The sequence below is a fragment of the Sciurus vulgaris genome (assembly GCF_902686455.1).
Source record: "Sciurus vulgaris genome assembly, chromosome: 12".
NCBI classification, from domain to species: Eukaryota; Metazoa; Chordata; class Mammalia; order Rodentia; family Sciuridae; genus Sciurus; species Sciurus vulgaris.
In genome coordinates, this window is record NC_136473.1 from 86,977,597 (window position 1) to 86,995,857 (window position 18,261).

General features: G+C 31.6%; 1 protein-coding gene across 7 annotated transcripts in view; it reads left to right on the forward strand.

Moving 5' to 3' along the window:
- KCNT2 (potassium sodium-activated channel subfamily T member 2) overlaps positions 1 to 18,261 on the forward strand; it is a 371,051-nt gene that overhangs the window by 229,511 nt on the left and 123,279 nt on the right. For all 7 annotated transcript variants that reach the window (XM_079107991.1, XM_079107989.1, XM_079107987.1 and 4 more), the window contains one exon: positions 10,333 to 10,441. In XM_079107991.1, coding sequence (XP_078964117.1) covers positions 10,333 to 10,441 — 109 coding nt within the window. The remainder of the gene's footprint in view (positions 1 to 10,332; positions 10,442 to 18,261) is intronic.

The following is an 18,261-nucleotide window of genomic DNA, read 5'->3' on the forward strand; positions in this document are numbered from 1 at the left end:
TACTTTAAGCGCTTGTTTAATCAATTTTGGAGTTGTAGAGTTGCTGCAGAGTTCTTTGAAAGCAGTTTGGATTTAAAGAAATAAAAATAGATTTAGGCAAGTTACTTTACCTCTCTGTACATTTGATTACTCATCTGAAAACTATTTAACTTTATTCATTGAAGGGCTTTTTTTGTGAGGTTTAATTATATATAATATTTTTTGAGGTTTGATTGCATATAATATATATTATATATTATATATGATACTATATATACACACATTTATTCATATGCATCACAGCATGAAAGCTGAAAAATTGTTTGGTATTACTGTGTTACAAACAAAAAGCTTTAATAACTATATTGCACGTTATTATAAACTATTAAGGAAAGAATTGTTTTAGTTAAAACCCAAAGAATTGGAGTTCTGAGAAAATAACTTTTCAAAAATATTAAGACTGCTGTGTTTTACTAAGAAATATAAAAGAAAGAGATGATAATGAAATTAAGGCTGTTTTGCTCTAGGATGCAGGAAATTTGTCTCCCCTTTTACAAACTTGATTGGTATGATACATCAAAAATTATAGCATTAAAATAAGTATTTGAGCAATCAGGAAAATACAAACGTGCTTTCTACACAAAGTATTACTGGTACAAAATATCTGTTTTATAGAGTTGCTAATCTTACACTGGGTTGGATACTGTATGTTTAAAAAGTCTTCTTACATTTAGTTCTTGTGAAACTAAATAGCTTTTAAATGTTTGCTCAAATATTCTCTTAGCCATTTAATGATTGAATGCCTACTTTAGGCAAAATCTCTGGTATATGCACATGTATATATATGCTTGCACACACATGTGTGCACACACATATGCATGGAGATAGGCTATTTTATTGATTCAGACCGTAGGATCAAAATAAAAATGACTTGCTTGCTACATGGTATCTAGTCTCACATTAAGAAAAAGAGGCAATTTTCATAGTGATCAACTCACTCATGCTTATATACAGAACCTAATAAGCAAAGGACATATGAGAGATATTACAACGCAATTTGTTCATTTAGTCAATGTAATAAACTTTCCCCCATAAAATTAAAATGAATAATGTTCAGTTTTTAAAATTGACCCTGGTTTGTGTTTCTCTTCACAAGGTCTTTTCTAAAGGGTATTTGATGTCTGTAAATCAAAACCTAGGACTGGACTGGCTTAGTGCATATTCCACTGTTTACTGCTTTCCAAAGAACTGTTACCTAGCAACTGTGTGGAACAAGCTTGTCACACTTTAAATCATACAAAAGCTCAGAAAATACTGCCGTGAAGACATGAATGTGAAAAAGACTTGAATACATATTCTGACTTGTTAAAAATTACCAATTTTATTTTTTCAAAAGTAAAAGGCACTTAAAATAATGAATTCGTATGCATAAATTCATATCTTTAATTTTAAGTGTTTGAAAAACTTTTAAATTGAAAAGAATAAAAAGAAACCAAAAATCTTACACAATAATACTATATTGAAAGTCATATCCCTGTAAAATTTTTCACTGTCCATCAAAGTAGTTTCTATTAACAGTTTCATGCTCATCCTTACTATTATTGTCAGCTTCTCATCATGATAACAAATAACTGAGATAATCAACTTTGAAAGAAAATAATTATTTTGTCTTACAGTTTTTGGTGATTTCAGTTCATTATGGGCTGGGCCTGTCGATTTGGGCGAGGTTACATTATCATGGTAGGAGCGTGTGGTAGGGGAAGAAACATTCTCACCTTATCCATGAAACAAAAAAGAGAAAGTAGAAGAGACCTAAGTCCTACAATCCCCTTATAGGCATGCCCCTAGTACCCAAAGACCTCCAATTAAGCTCTACCTCTTATAGGTTCTTCCAAGTACCTTTAGTGACAAACTGGGGACCATGTCTTTAACACATGGACCTTTGCAGGTCACTTAAGATCCAAACTATAGCACCTACAGATGAATTTCTGGACTTATTCAGAAATTCAGGTACACATGTGAGTATTCATGCAAAATTGAGCATTTTTATAAAATGAGATTGTTTTAATTACAACCTTGTAATAATACTATATTGTTTTGCCACTGGCGTTTTTAAAATGTGTGGTTGACATTGATCCAAGAGAGTTTATTGAAATCTTTTTATAATTTTTTTTAGAAATACATGATTGTGATGATACATACCACTTTAGAATTCTGGTTAGCATTTTATGCTAATTGTCTACATATTTTTTCAAAAGAAAACTTATAAAGTAGGTGCCATTGTTAATCATATTTCAGAGACAAGACAAGTTAGGTTCAGAGAGATCATAAATCCTGCCCCTGGCCTGGCACACTCCGTGGTGACACCGTTTCCTCTCATGTGTTACGCATTATCAACCAGCAGTAGAGGAGAGAGCTTGAAATAAAAACCAATAGAAACTTTAAAAGATAGGGAGGAAGTACAAGATAAAATGTGTGTACTTTTGGATAGATAATGCTTTCTTCAACAAAAGGGGGAAATTTTAAACCATAAAAAAAAGTACACATTTTGTGTTCAATAATGATTTATCCTTTTTTTTTTTTTTTTTTTTGGACTATATTTTTTTTACCACATATGTAGTATTCCCAGAAAAAAGGGAAGAGTTTAGGGAAAGTAGCTTTGTCTACAAAAATTAATTCGGAAGTTGCACACTTTGAGGACAGCCCATCAGGCAAATCCTAGTCATGTGACCACCTCTGTCTAAAAGGGAAATCAAGAAGCACAATTCCTACAACAGAGGCTGTGCATCCAGCTAAATTGTTGTGAGGTGAGATGAAATAAAAACCTATTTTACTAAAATGAAGAAAGAGTAGAAACCAGAGAAGATAGTTTCAGGCACAGTTCCAGTCTTTGGCCTCCTAAGTGTCCATGCACAAGTTAAATAATAATTATATTGTAAACACTTACCCATTCCCTATGAAAAATACTTCAGTACCATCAAAAGCTGCATCTGGTTCAATGTGCAGGATATCTAGATAATATTGTCAGATCTAGCTCCTAATAATCTGACAACATACACAATCGATATATTTTCTAGACATTCCCCACTATCGCCACCCTGTATGGATATATAATAGTAGAGCAAATTAACTGTAATTAAGTATTGGTTTTTGGGAGAAGGGAAGAATGGGAGTCATTGATCCATAGTATGTCCTGTGGCACATGACTCAAGAGTCCTCCAAAGCAGTGTCATAAATGTGTTTATTATCCCAATTCTGCTCTTGGAGAGTAACTGCTTGGTTTGCTGACTACTCTCTAGAGCCATCACTGTAGATGAAGTTGGAATGGAATTTTGCCAGTCCTTTCTGCTTCAGTAAATGTGCACAAAACTGTTTTCTAAGAACTTCCTTTAAATCTGGATTTTGTTGCCCTGCTCACATCTCCCTTTCTATTGTAATAGCGGCTCCATTGACATCATCTAAAACAGGTTTTGGGCGAGAAGGCAACATAGCACTTTAATCAGACCCTGGCTACAGGTCTGGCTTTGTTCTGGCTGCAAAGTCTTAAAGTGAGGACTCTTGTCAGAGGCTGTGAGAAAAGTGTCATCTCCTTCTATTTAGGATCTGGCTCACTTTTTCAGTTTTGCAAGTGTCCAGATATCTGGATTCTTGATTAGGTTTCTGATTGCAAGTAAACAGTGTCCTACTTAAGAGCTCTCTTCCCTTTTCTCTGCTTACAAGGTGATTGATTCTTACCGTAGATCATCTCTAGATAGCACTAGAACCACCAAATGCCCATTGGTAATTCTTGCCCTTTCCAGCTACCTCTTGTAGTCACATCTCTATATGTGGTTTCTATATACAAAGGAGAAAATGGATAGTAGGGGGAAATAACACTATCTTTCATGGAATTATTTTTGCTTTATGCATTCATATAATTCCTAAATTTTACATGAATTTGTCTTCTGTTTTTAGTTGGCAAATTGTTAGATAAAAATTACAGTTCTTGCTTGAAATGTCTCAAAAAAGGAAACATAAGTAATTGATAAATCTGAAAATGGGATAACTCACTGTCACTTTTCCCAACACTGCTTGGTCATTTATTTGATGTTATTGATGTCCATGAAAAGACTCTTTAAAGCCCTAGATTCATGTTTCTGTAAATTCTCTCCTTTCAGTGTTATCACCCCCTGTATCTAACCAATCACTTGCAGAGCCATACCCTAGATCATGTCTTTTCCAGTAAGCTTAATCTTCTATCATTCCCAATTGTACTGTCTCTCTCTCTCTCTCTCTGACTACCTCCCACTATCTTTCCAGTTCACTCTGTATTACAGAACTTCAACTACCTTGTCATGTTGGATTTACAATTGAGTTTTCCTCTCAAACTTTTAGACTTCATGCCTACAGGTCCCAATTTCTGATATTTCTTTAAAATTTATTTTTAACTGATACATGCAAGCGTAAGAATTGTGTATATTAGTAACTTAGTATTCATCGATCAAACTTTTGCCATCCCTCTCCTTTTATACCCTGTTCTGCTTTCTCTCCTGTTATCATGATACATTATGCTTTCTCTTCTGTTATTATGATACATTACAAATATTTCCTGCATATGTTACAAGTTATGAAAGATCACTAGTCTTCCTGGCCTCTGGTAACCATTTAATTCTACTCTCAACTTCCATGAAATCAGCTTTTTTTTTAATTTGTTAGAGGATTAAGTAAATGTACAGTTTTACCCAGTGTTCCTGTACAGTTTTATATATGAGAATTTCTTGCTATTTTGATGATATATTGCAGTGTAGTGATTTTTTTATTAAAAATCATAAATTTACATAGGGCAATGTTATTTGATTCATTCTGTTATTTTTTTCCCTTCCCCTCCACCCCTCCCACCCCTCTTTTCCCTCTATACAGTCCCATGTTCTTGGATAGGCAGAATTAATATTGTCAAAATGGCCATACTACCAAAAGTGCTATACAGATTCAATGCAATTCCAGTTAAAATCCCAATGATGTACCTCACAGAAATAGAGCAAGCAATTATGAAATTCATCTGGAAGAATAAGAAACCCAGAATAGCTAAAGCAATCCTCGGTAGAAAGAACGAAGCAGGGGGGTATCGCAATACCAGATCTTCAACTCTATTACAAAGCAATAGTAACAAAAACGGCATGGTATTGGTACCAAAATAGACAGGTAGATCAATGGTACAGAGTAGAGGACACGGACACAAACCCAAATAAATACAATTTTCTCATACTAGACAAAGGTGCCAAAAATATGCAATGGAGAAAAGATAGCCTCTTCAAGAAATGGTGCTGGGAAAACTGGAAAACCATATGCAACAGAATGAAATTAAACCCCTATCTCTCACCCTGCCCAAAACTCAACTCACCCTGCCCAAAACTCAACTCAAAATGGATCAAGGACCTCAGAATCAGACCAGAGACCCTACATCTTATAGAAGAAAAAGTAGGTCCAAACCTTCAACTTGTTGGCTTAGGATCAGACTTCCTTAACAGGACTCCCATAGCCCAAGAAATAAAAGCAAGAATCAACAACTGGGATAGATTCAAACTAAAAGCTTTCTCTCAGCAAAGGAAAGTATCAGTAATGTGAAGAGAGAGCCTACAGAGTGGGAGAATATCTTTGCCACTCATACTTCAGATAGAGCGCTAATTTCCAGAATCTATAAAGAACTGAAAAAACTCTACACCAAGAATACAAATAATGAAATCAGCTTTCACAAGAGTTCTTATGTGAGTGAGATCATGTGATGCTTGTCTTTCTCTTCCTGACTTACTTCACTAAGCATAATGATTTCAGTTCCATTCATGTTGTTGTAAATGGCAGAATCATATTTGTTTTATGGGTAAATAGTATTCCATTGTTTACATGTACCACCTTTTCTAACTTCCCCTTTTTATCCTTAGATTCCATAGTACACCATTATAATCCATGCCTTCAATTTCACCCTGTTTTTTTTTGACTCTGTTAGTTGTACTTCATCAAAAGTAAAACCTTGTTAAATCTAATTTTCCCTCTTCTTCATGTAAACTTCCATGCACTTGAATGTAGCTAATGTAAATAAAATAAGTAAGCAAAAGATAAACTGCAACCATTCATCATCAACCTCCTCCATAATTATAATTTTATTATCTATTTTACTAAAGGAATAGAGCCATAAGAAGGAAAATGTAACTCTCATAAACTTCCATTAACATATTTAACCAGCTACCTCCTTTTATACCCTGTTCTGCTTTCTCTTCTGTTATCATGATACATTATGTCTTCTCCTCTGGTATTATGATACATTACAAATATTTCCTGTGTATTTATAAGTTATGAAAGATCATTAGTCCATTTGACCACCAGCAATGCTATTCAGTAGAACTGTTGGTGATAATGGAAAATCTCTGGAATTGTCTAATATTGTAACCTGTGGCCACAAGTATTACTGAGCTCTTGAAATGTGACCAGTGTGAGGGAGGAAATGAACTTTTACTTGTTTTTATCTTTAATTTATTAAATCCTTAAGGGGTTAGTGGCAAATGTATTGGAAAGCTCAATTTTTGAGAGATAATGCTGGGATGTTGGAGAGCTGGAAGACATGAAGACCTATTAAGAAGCTTTTGCATCAGCCTAGAGACTATTGAGTCCACTATTCTTTAGCAGCTTTAAAATAAAAACAAAAACAAAACAGAAAACTTAAAAAAATGAAAACATGTTTTTATTCATGTTTGGTTTTGTGATAAACATGTACTGACTTGAAATCATCTATGGTAGGCTTAGCATTAAACTGTTAAGAGACTATTTAATCTTCTATTTTTTTCCAGTTAGTACAAATATTTCCACTTTTAAATGTAAAAAAAAAAAAAATATATATATATATATATATATATATATATATATATAAAAGATCAGGTTGCTCCCTAGATATATTGTGTTGTGTTTGATCAGTAAGACGTTTTGCTTTCCTAATATCTGAAAAAATATTGTGTAATCTGATGATTTTAGGAATTATGGACAAGCCTGTAGTAACTAGTGAGAGTGGAAGGGGAGATAGAGAGAGAGAGATGACTTTAATGAATGAATAAACTCTGACTGTCATATGGCACTGGAAAATGAGGGGCAATGTAGTATAAAAGAATATTTTCAATTCGTTTTTTAAAATTCACTCTATAGGTTAGTGGTTAGTATTAAAAAAAAATGTCCCACCGGGAAGGATACATTTAGACCTGAAAGGAGAGCTCTGAAGATATAATCAATTCTATTTTGCAAATCGAATTTGGGCTTTTTGTAACATATGCTATGAAGATTATTATCCAATTGAATATTCTCTCTTAGTCCTTTCCTTGTGTTTGCCATCCATAGAGATTAAATAGATTTTTTAAATAAATGAATACTGATTTTATTGTTTGACAAGGAATTTCATGATGATTATATATTAACTCATGTACCTAGGACAGTGGTTTTCATTCTATTCAACCCAATGTTTTCTTTTTACAATAAATATTTTGCAGCATTTCATTTACAATTTTGCAATAAAACTCAGTAAATATAACTATACATGCAAGTTTAAGACAATGTAACAGTCTATTTATAATATGAAGGAGAATTAGGGGGAAATGATTAATAACAGAGAAGCTTGTTTTTCAATATGTAAATGCTTAAGTGTGAATACCCAAGAAAACACAGTGAAGAGATAGATGTTTCTACCAGTAATTATGTGTCAAAGACTAATGCTGACACTGATAATATAATCAAATATCTTAAATTCATTAATGATATACAAACAATGCTAGACAGTGTTAAATTTCTGTTTACATCACAGTTATGTCCCCAGATAATTCAGTATTTTACTCTAAATTAGTACAGCCATATATTTGTTCATGCACAAAATTGCTGCCTATAGTGAGAGTTTGTGCTTTCATTTTTAAAAGCAGATGCATATCACAAAACTTTTACACAACCGTAAGACAAGATGTAGGCAAATACAAAAATGACTACCTGAAATTTACTAGTTTTTTTCCTTCCTTCCAGTTTCTACTGATTATATGAATAAAATATAGATTAGTACAGTTTTTGGAAAACTATGCTTGCAACACAACACAGTCTTCCCACAGCTATCCCTTCCCACACTCAGAGGCACATGTTTATTGAAATAAAGGAAAAGGAAGGGACCAAATATATTTCTTTTTAACTATGGAAGGAAGAAATTGAGATAAAATATTTTCACAGTATCTCATAAGCAACGTATTGTTTTAATGTTCTTCTGCTGGAAAAGATACAGTTTATGCATCATAGAAAGGGAAGTTAATAATTACATGTGGCATTTCCTGTATGCTACTCATACCTTCCAAATGTTCTGTTACAGTTGATTTTTAAAAATTCTGTTTTGTAGCCAGTATGGTGGAACACATCTGTAATCCCAAAACTCCCTAGGCTGAGGCAGACAGATCTCTAATTCAAATCCAGTCTCAGCAATTTAGCAAGGCCCTAAGAGACTTAATGAGACCTCTCAAAGTAAAAAAAAATATAAAGGGCTGGGGATGTGACTCAGTGGTTAAGCACCCATGGGTTCAATACCTGGTACCTCTACCCCTGCTGCCAATCTGATTTGTGTTATAACAAATTATATATTTTTCTTCGTATGTTTCCATTTTTGGTTTGAAATCTATGAGTCCCCTATGGATTGCTATTGTAAGAATCCACTGTAGTAGCATTCTGCCTTTCACAGATTTGTTACTTTTTTTCACAGATTGGGTTACTTACTCAAAAATTATTTTTAGAAACATTGAAATGATGGTTTAAATGCACTATTCTTTTGCAACTACTTGATATCCTTCTTTACAACTCAAAACTGGATTTAGAATCTGCTAACCTTTCCTGCATTATCATATTTATATATTCTTAAAAAATTTTCCTTAAAGATCATTGTAATATATTGATTAGGATAGAAAGAGAGAGACATTGAGATTATTAGGAGACCCTTGATATTTTGGAGTGTAATCCTGAGATGTAACTATAGTATATAATTTCCTTCATGAAATATAATAGACAATAATATTTAAAATAAGGCAATTAAAGTTACATAAAAATAAAATAGGCTATTTCTTTTTTATAATTTTTTTTAGTTGCAGGTGGACACAATACCTTTATTTAATTTATTTTATGTGGTACTAAGGATCGAACCCAGTGCTTCATACATGCTAGTTGAGCACTCTACCTCTGAGCCACAACCTCAGCCCCGAAATGGGCTATTTCATATGATAGATTATAAAAAGCAGACTAAGTATAATATTTACATAGCCATTGCATTTGCTCAACTATTTTCCAAGTAACCTTTTCTTGTTTCTTGCTGAATTGTATGGTACTTTGTGTTCACTTTATAGATCTGGCTAACAACTTCAGTCTTCTGTTTTTTTAATAGCTAAAACTGCTGTCTGCTGCTTAAGGATATGCATTTTCTTAAGAGTCTTAACAATGACTTTATTTATAATACCAGCTATAATTGCTTATTTGGAAAGGGAGGATATGTTTTTGGTTTTCAAAATAAAAAATCCTGTGGAAAATCAAATATTTGGCATCTTGAGACTTGGTTGCATTTTGACAAAATATGCCTGGTTTGAGTGACCTCATCCCCTATAGAGATACAGCCTGCACCCTCCCATGTGCCACCCTCTCCAGCATTCTGTATTATTTTAGGTCATTAAATTTTATCTACCACTTATTATCTTTCCTGGCTTGAACTTACCATCTTTTGAGTTTATGACCCTTAGGTCTTGAGATTAAAGTATACCTTCAATTTATTGTAGCATTAATTTTTATTGATTGATACTGTTGTTGCTTACATAGTATGAAATCTGTTATTTCTGTGCTAAGCAATTATCTATCACATCTTTTAATAACTACTAAAACTAATACTGTGTGGTTATGAATTTGGTAAATCAATATTGTTTTAAATCAATACTGTTGTATTTCATGCTATAAAATCATTAGAACTAACTAGACTTTAAAATTATTTGATACATTTTCCCGATTGTACCTAAAACAGCTACAACTCACCTACTTGTATACATGAGGCATAAGAAGATTAAGCCCTGTACCTAAAGTTGCCAGTTTTAAGTAAGAATTATGGTTAGACCCTCATGGCCTCCCCACTCCTGGTCTCTTAACTCACTCTCTGGAACTCTCTCTTAGGAAACATTTCCGGGGAAATAAAATTGCACATAAAAAAAAAATCTCTGAAACAATTATGTTCATATTGCAACCTTTTGCCATATTATTTATTGTTTTAGTTTTCATATTTAAAATATTACTCTCCCAAGGTAAATTATTCTAATTTACCTATTTTATTTCAAACAGATCATGTTGTTTGTGAAGAAGAATTTAAATACGCCATGTTAGCTTTAAACTGTATATGCCCAGCAACATCTACACTTATTACACTACTGGTTCATACCTCTAGAGGGCAGTAAGTATATTTTTTCTTTAAGATAATGTATTTAAAATTTTATTGAAATAATATAAGTGCAGTTGTGTGTTTTACAACTATAAAAAACCCTATATATATAGTGAGATATGTACCTATATCTGTGTTTGTGGGAATGATTTTCATCTAATAGACGTGTTCAGGCATCCAAGTTGCACAGAAAGTTGATAGTGATTAGATTTTTTTCAGTAATCTTTAGATAACTTGTTGCATCTTAAATTCTAAGTCTCTAAATCATTTGTTAGGTCTAGAATATGGGCATGGTTTCTATTTCAAGAATAAAAGAGTACAAGTTATACAAGTAAAATTTTAGAAAGGAGATGGTTACAGTCATTAGTATAAGAACAGAAGGTCAATTTTTTTCTTCCTTAGATGTTTTTATCTTAAAGTTTTAATTATTATTATTTAAAAATAGTTTTATAAAATTAGTTAATACATAATAAGTTGTTTTTATATAAATTTCTAGGTAACTCAGAGAAAGTTATATCATTAGAACTTTTACATTATTATTTATTTACTTTGGTAGTTTTATAATATACAGTTTGACTTGGATGATCAAAGGAAATAAAAGAAACAAAATACTGTTCTTACTTAAAGAGATGAATGCTACACTGCATTTTATACTTTTTCATATTTCTAACAGTATTTTGCACAAAATGCTGATTTTCCTTATAAATTCTAATTTGTATTTGTGGTCATTACTCTTAAATTTCGTAAGTTAATTGATAGTTATCTAACTGAAGACAAATAGATCCAGGACAAGGAAAATTCTTTCTTTATATTAAGTACTAGATGGAGTAAGTTACTATGAAAATAATAAGTACCCAGAGCTATTTTAGAATGGACTTTTCTATCTTATCTCTAATTGCATTTCTATTCTTTTGGGAAGGGATGAGTTTCCCAGGATCAATCTCTCAAATTCTAAATAGTAACATTTCTATTCTGTATATTCACAAGCCTTTAATTCCAGCAATAGAAAGCTTGTGACAGAATCAAGAATGACATTGCTGCTTGTTTGCAAAAAGTTCATAACATTTTGATACAATTTTAAATAAAGTCCTAAAAACTATTTTGACACCAATTAATTGAACAATAATAGCCCTCATCACATGTATTCCTTGTTTTCTGATACCATCTTTATTACAGAAAAATACAACTATCTCAGTCAATTTCAATGTCACATTTAAATGATAAATCAAGGCCCATTGATAATATTTCACACTCTCATTTCTCATAGACTGAAGTTAAATTACATTGTGCAATGACGAGTAAGTATTATTTATTGACAAAGTACTGACTGTGAGAAAGACTGTAGTTGACATAAGTTAAAGCAGAATTTTGGATCCTTAGAATAAATTTACCTCAGTATACTCATGAATTTTTCCTTATTAAAAAAGTGATGTCAAATACATTGTTGTTGCATAATTAAGCACTTCTTTTAGGTAAGATTAATTTGGAAACATATTGCACATCTGTGCTGCAGAAAATATGATGGCCCACTATAATGACTTTCTTTTAAGAGCTTTATTAAAATTTATTCACATACTATAATTCACCCACTAAAGTATGAACTCAGTATTTTTGTGTATTCATGGAATTTTTCAAGCATCATCACGATTTATTTCCAGAACTCCATAAACAAACCTAACCTTTAGCCATTTTCCTCCAATCCTTTCAGTCCTAGGCAATTCTTAATCCTCTGTTTCTATAGCTTTGCCCCTTCTGGACAGTACACCTAGATAAAATCATATAGTATGCATTGTTGATTTTTTTTTTTTAGTCTGGCTTCTTTCACTTGGCATATTTTAAAAGTTCATCTATATTATACTATGCATTCATACTTCATTATGTTTTATAATTCACTATTATTCTGCTGCATAGGTATATCAGATTTCATTTTTTATTCATCATTTGAAGAATATCAGTTGAGCTGTTAACATTTGTGGAACTTTTTTGTGTGGACATATACTTTCACTTTCTTGGATATGTATGCCTAGGCATGGAATTACTGAGTCTGTGATCACTCTGCTTATTCTAAGAACCGGTAAAATGCTTTCCAAATAGGAAATTTATCAGGGTTCTAATATTCTTACCAAAATTTATCAGGGCTCCATTTTCCTCACCATCTTCAGCAATACTTATTACTTTCCTTTTTGATTATGAGCATCTTTGCGGGTATGAAAATGTCTCCCTGCAGTCCTCACTTGCATTCTCTGATGGCTAATAGTACTGAGCATTATTTTATGGTTTTTTTTGCCACATAAAGAAGATATAATGTTATATTTCTTTGAAGAAAAACTTGATTTGTATCCTGTGTCCATTTTCATTTTCTAAAATTTTTTGGTTATAGAGTATAAGAATTCTTCATATATTTTAGATCCAACTTCCTTTTCAGATCTGTACCATCACTTGAGTATAAAAATCATCAAAACATATCATTTAACATTTGTTTATTAAGACTATTGTTGGACACAAGTAATTTTATCAAATCTCTTATGCATTAATTGAATCATCAAGATTCTCTTAACAGAACATGTTTATAATTTAGCCTTTGAGCATCTGCAAAAATTAAGAGTTCAGATATACTGATTTAATAATCAGAACTAACATGGGAACTAAGTGAAGTAGTACATTGAGAAAAATGTTGAATGGTCTAGGAATAGTCTGATGCAAAAATTGAAACCACTAATTGAAAACATATCTATCTGATAATATTCAGATTTCTACATTTAAAAATAATTTTACCACTTCACTGTCTAATAAATTGTATTTTGTATCAATAGTAATTGATATTCACAAGCAATTGGAGTTGCTTGGTTGATACAAAGTGAAAAAAGATAATTTAAGACATTAAATTTAGCAAGTGTAGAAATAAGTATAATCTGAAACCTAAAGTATTATCTTTTTAAAATATATTTTTAAAATAAATTACTGTGCAGGTTGTAGGTAAAGAAAATAAACATGAATTATGAAACAAACAAATTAGACAAACATATCAACTCTTGGAGATCAAAAGATCAAACCTTCTAGTGGCAGACCTGCCTTAGGTCTGTGTAATAATGGAATACCTTCTTCTGCCCCAGAATAAGACAGTTTTAAATTCTCAATTATTTTCATCATTTCTTATTTCTTCTTGTCTTCTTGCAGGTGGAAATGGGAATACCTATAAATCACACATATTAATGATGAATTGCATGCTTCTGTTCTTTTATGTAAGAGGAATACACACTTTTTAAAAATTTCAATCATATTTTGAAGTCCTTCTAGCAACTTAGCCAGTACTCAGATATAGCATCTGAGGTTCACTGGTACATTGAATCTTTTACATTTTATTTTCCTACATCTTTACATGCTCATTCCAATTCCATTTGATCTATAAATCACAGAGTAGTTTTCACCTGACTTCAAATGACTGTTTTTTTTTTTTTTTTTTTTAATTCATGGAGTGTATTTTAAAGCTTCACATTTTCCCATTCATTTCTTAGGTCTATTGACATTTGAGTGTTGAATGCTCTTGATGCTGGTGTATCTTGTTGTTAATTCAGTTCACAATTTAATGTACTTAGTGATTATTTTTAAGAGGTAAGCATAAGTTTATTTTTTAGACAAAATTATTATAGGCTGTGGGACAAATGGGTCTACAAAATGACAACTCTGAATCAGGTTATTTTCCTTCTTTGTGGGAAGAAGGAAGAATGGTAAAGGGGCAAACTAGGGCCAACTGAGGCTATTTAAAACTTTCCATAAAGTTCACTCAGGTCCTTTTATCTATCTAATGGTGTCTAATTGGCCAGAACCATGTCACATGGTTAGTGTTCATTTAAACCATTCTGAGACATCAGGTATTTTAGAGTTCAATCTTCTTTAGTAGAGAAAGACAGGGGAGAAATAGCTTATGAAAGTTGTTTGAAGGGCTGGGGATATAACTCAGTTGATAGAGTGCTTGCCTCGTAAGCACAAGACCCTGGGTTCAATCCCCAGCACCACAAAAAAAAGAAAAAAAATTTTTGAATAGTCAGTATAGTTTTTGTCATTCTGACAGAGAAATAATTATTGTTAAAATTAAATATGTACGATAGAAAAAGTGCTTTCCAATTTTACATTAAGGAAACATTTTGCATTAAAGAAACAGCAATATTTGTGTATTAAAATATGGACTTGATTCTAATTACATCTGTTAGCAATGTAAATAGTTTCAAATTAAAAAATGTATTTAAGCCTATACAGCATGCACACATTTATGTAGAATTGGATATTTTCTCTTCTTAAATCATTAGGCTATATGTCCTAGGGATGAAAAGGTAAATCAAAGAATCTTAGTAAGAGGTATATTGAATCATACAGATAACTGTGTTAGACTAACTTTTACATGTGAATACTATTATCATTGCTAGTCAGATCTGATGACACAAACTGGCACTATTAAAATAAAGAAATATTAAGTATATTTGCACTATACTTTTATATTATGATTACTTTTGATACTCCTTTACCTGAATTTTTAATATGTTACCTTTCAAAAACAAAATCAGGTATATTATTATTATAAAATGTACCATTCAGAAACTTATTAAAGCAAAAATTAAAATCAGACTCTTTGGAAACCACATTTCATAATCACAAATGAAATTCCTGTTTTTTATTGTTCATGCTGCAAATGGAACTCATAAATTTAGGGAGGAAATGTGGCAAAGAGGGAAGAACACCAATTTTGGCAGACAAAAATGGTTGACTCACTAACTGCTAAACCCAACTAATATTGAGCAATTACATGTTCTATTTGATTCTCAATAACTTCAACGAAACATTGAGATAATAATTTTTAACCAATCCATTACTTTCTTGTGTTCATTTTGTCAGTATTTATTGAATGTCTACTGTGCAACAGAATCACTCCAGATGTTGTAGATACAATGAGGAATACAACAGGAAAAAAAAAAAAATCCCTCTTCTCAAGGAACTTTCTTTCTAAATAATGAGATGTGTAATGCATCAAAATAAATATGTAAAACATATACAATATTTCTGAAGGCCATAGTGCTATAGGGAAAAGAGAGAAATGTAATGGTGGAGTGCAAGGATGTGAAAGTAGGTCACATTTAAATGATATAGTCATATTTGAACTCCTCAGAGAGTTGCTATTGGATCAGTGGCTTGACCAAATTAAAGTAATGACCATGTAGGTATCTGTGATATGAGTCTTCCAGGCAGAAGTAAAAGCAAAGACTCTAAGATGCAGGAAAGCACATCTGATCATTTGAGGAACAAGCAAGTAGTTTGGTGTAGCTGGAATAGAAGAAGGAAGAGAAAGTCAGATTTGTTGACTGATTGAATATAGGAGGCAGGGACAAAAACAGAAGGATCTAGGATAATAGCAAATTTTTGAACTGAGCAACCAAAATAAAATTGTGATTTACTATAATACAGAAGACTGCAGTGAACATTTTTCCTTTAATCTTGGATATGTTAAGTTTAAGATATTTTATTATACTCCTCAAATTTTGACCAGTATGTAGTCTGGAAATAAAAGGGAAGTCTACACTGAAGATATCTATAAACACATAAATTTGGATCTCTTCAGTATAGGAATAACAGTTAAAGTAACAAAACTGTATGAAGTCAAGCCAGAGAGTTATTGAGGATCATGCAGCCATGCCCTACCATAGTAGGTGGTCTTTACTTCTGTCATTGGCTCTATGAAGCTCTAATATGCATCAAAATCAATTTTCTAATTTGTTGTCAAATTGGACAAGGTGGAAGGAGGCAGAAGAGATGTTTTAAAGACAAAGTGGGAAATCCAGAACCATATGTTGATTTAGGGTGAGTGGGAAAAGTCCTATGTCTTACACATGTGTATTTTATATCTAAATCAGAATATTTATGGGCTTGTACCAAAATATGGCAATTATCACAATCACATGAGAATAAATGTTAGCTACTTTCTTAGCTGTTTTTGTACAATGACATTAATGAGAAAGTAGATATTTGAATGCTCCCAAGTAATAATGGTAATGACATATATTTTCACCATGGCCAATCTTTTAAGTCACTATCTTAAGTATTACAAAAAATAGGACTAAATATGTTTTGAAAAAGATGGCTTATATACCTGCCTAGTTGGACCTTTTTATTCTCAAATTATATATTATTATTTCATAGAAGAAAGTCAAATTGAGTTACAGGAAGTATGAAATTCTTGAAACATATATATGTTTAGAGCAACCATTCGAGAGTTTGTGTGAACCTGAATTACAGTAAGAATTCAAGTAAACAAAATTTATTTAAAAGAACTTAAATGATACAACTTTATTTGAAAATGTAGAAGATAGGATCAGAAAGGTAACAGATTAATGGTTAACTTCTATAAATGTAGGCAAATAATAATAGATTAAGACAATGATAAGATATTAGTACATTGGTTGCTGAAAAAAAATTTATTTTGATTTATAAGACCAAAAACAAAGAAGGTTTCAAGTATTAATAAGCTGTTATTCAATACCAATATATATTTTAGGTATTTTCAGTGAATAAAAAGATAGGGAAACAATGTTACATTTCACAAATATATGCTAAAATAAAGGTAAGCAAAAGTGGCTTTTATATTTTACCAGAATCAATTTTAAGAAGCAGTAATTTTGTAAATATGTTCCTCAGGGGTGGTTATTTCAAAAGAAGCCCTTCATTAACTTACTGGTCAAGTATGTTATTTTCATCAATGGGATCAAACAGCAGATTTGGGTATTTCTGCAATGTTTTTTTGCAAAAAAAGAAATTTAAAGTGTAACATTAGCTATTAAATTCCATTCCTTGTTTTCAAAGTATTTGGTATCTTAAAAATGGAAGAAAAAATGGAGAACACCAGAAATCCATAGATTTTTCTTTAGTCTTACAACTTTTACTATACTTCTAACCAAATGCAAAGCATTTATAAAGTTAAAGAGAGATCATTGTGTTCAATATTCTATCATGAGTACTTAAACTTGAGTGAATTTTAGGCTCTCTCAAATAATTATTTTACCAGACATTGCATAATAGTTTTGCAAAATTTGTAAGTGCAGTAGAAACACATTAAGCCAAAATGCAACATAATTAATTTTTATGTGTGGTATATAAATTGTGGTTCTTTTATTTTATACAATTGCCAAATTTGTGTTCCATGGTAGAATTAACATTTTGGATGGATGTTGATACTTGTCCTGGAAAATAAATACTCAAGGAAGATTGAGAAATACTATGCTAAACACTGTCTTTATTTTTTATCATTTTATTTGAATTAATTTTTGACATATAAAAAAGTTAGAAGAATAATAGTTGAAACATATCCTTTCCATTATAGCTTCTAATATTTTTTCCTTTTGTAATCATAGTGCAATTAACAAAAGAAGATTTAACATTGCTGCAACCACTAAGTTGTTGAACTTTTTTGAATTTATTCAGTTTCTCTATTATCCAGTATACCAAAATTTATTTATATTTATCTTTTAGCTTTCTCCAATCTTTGGTAGTTTCATGGGTGAGACTGGAGTCACTATAAATTCATGATTTTAATGCAGAAAACACAATAGATACATTAATATAGATCTGTATCTGTGTGCATCTGGTACAATATGTTACATGAATTCCTGACTGTGTTTCTGAGGTAACCTAGAAACAATGTTATCCCACTAACAGTGAACACACTTAACAATTAGAAATCGATTATTAAATATCAGACTCCAATAAAAGGAACCAGAGCTCTTTGGAATGTTGGTGGATTGCAAGACTGTTGTAGGCAAAATATGAAGGTAACCTGGAAAATTTTG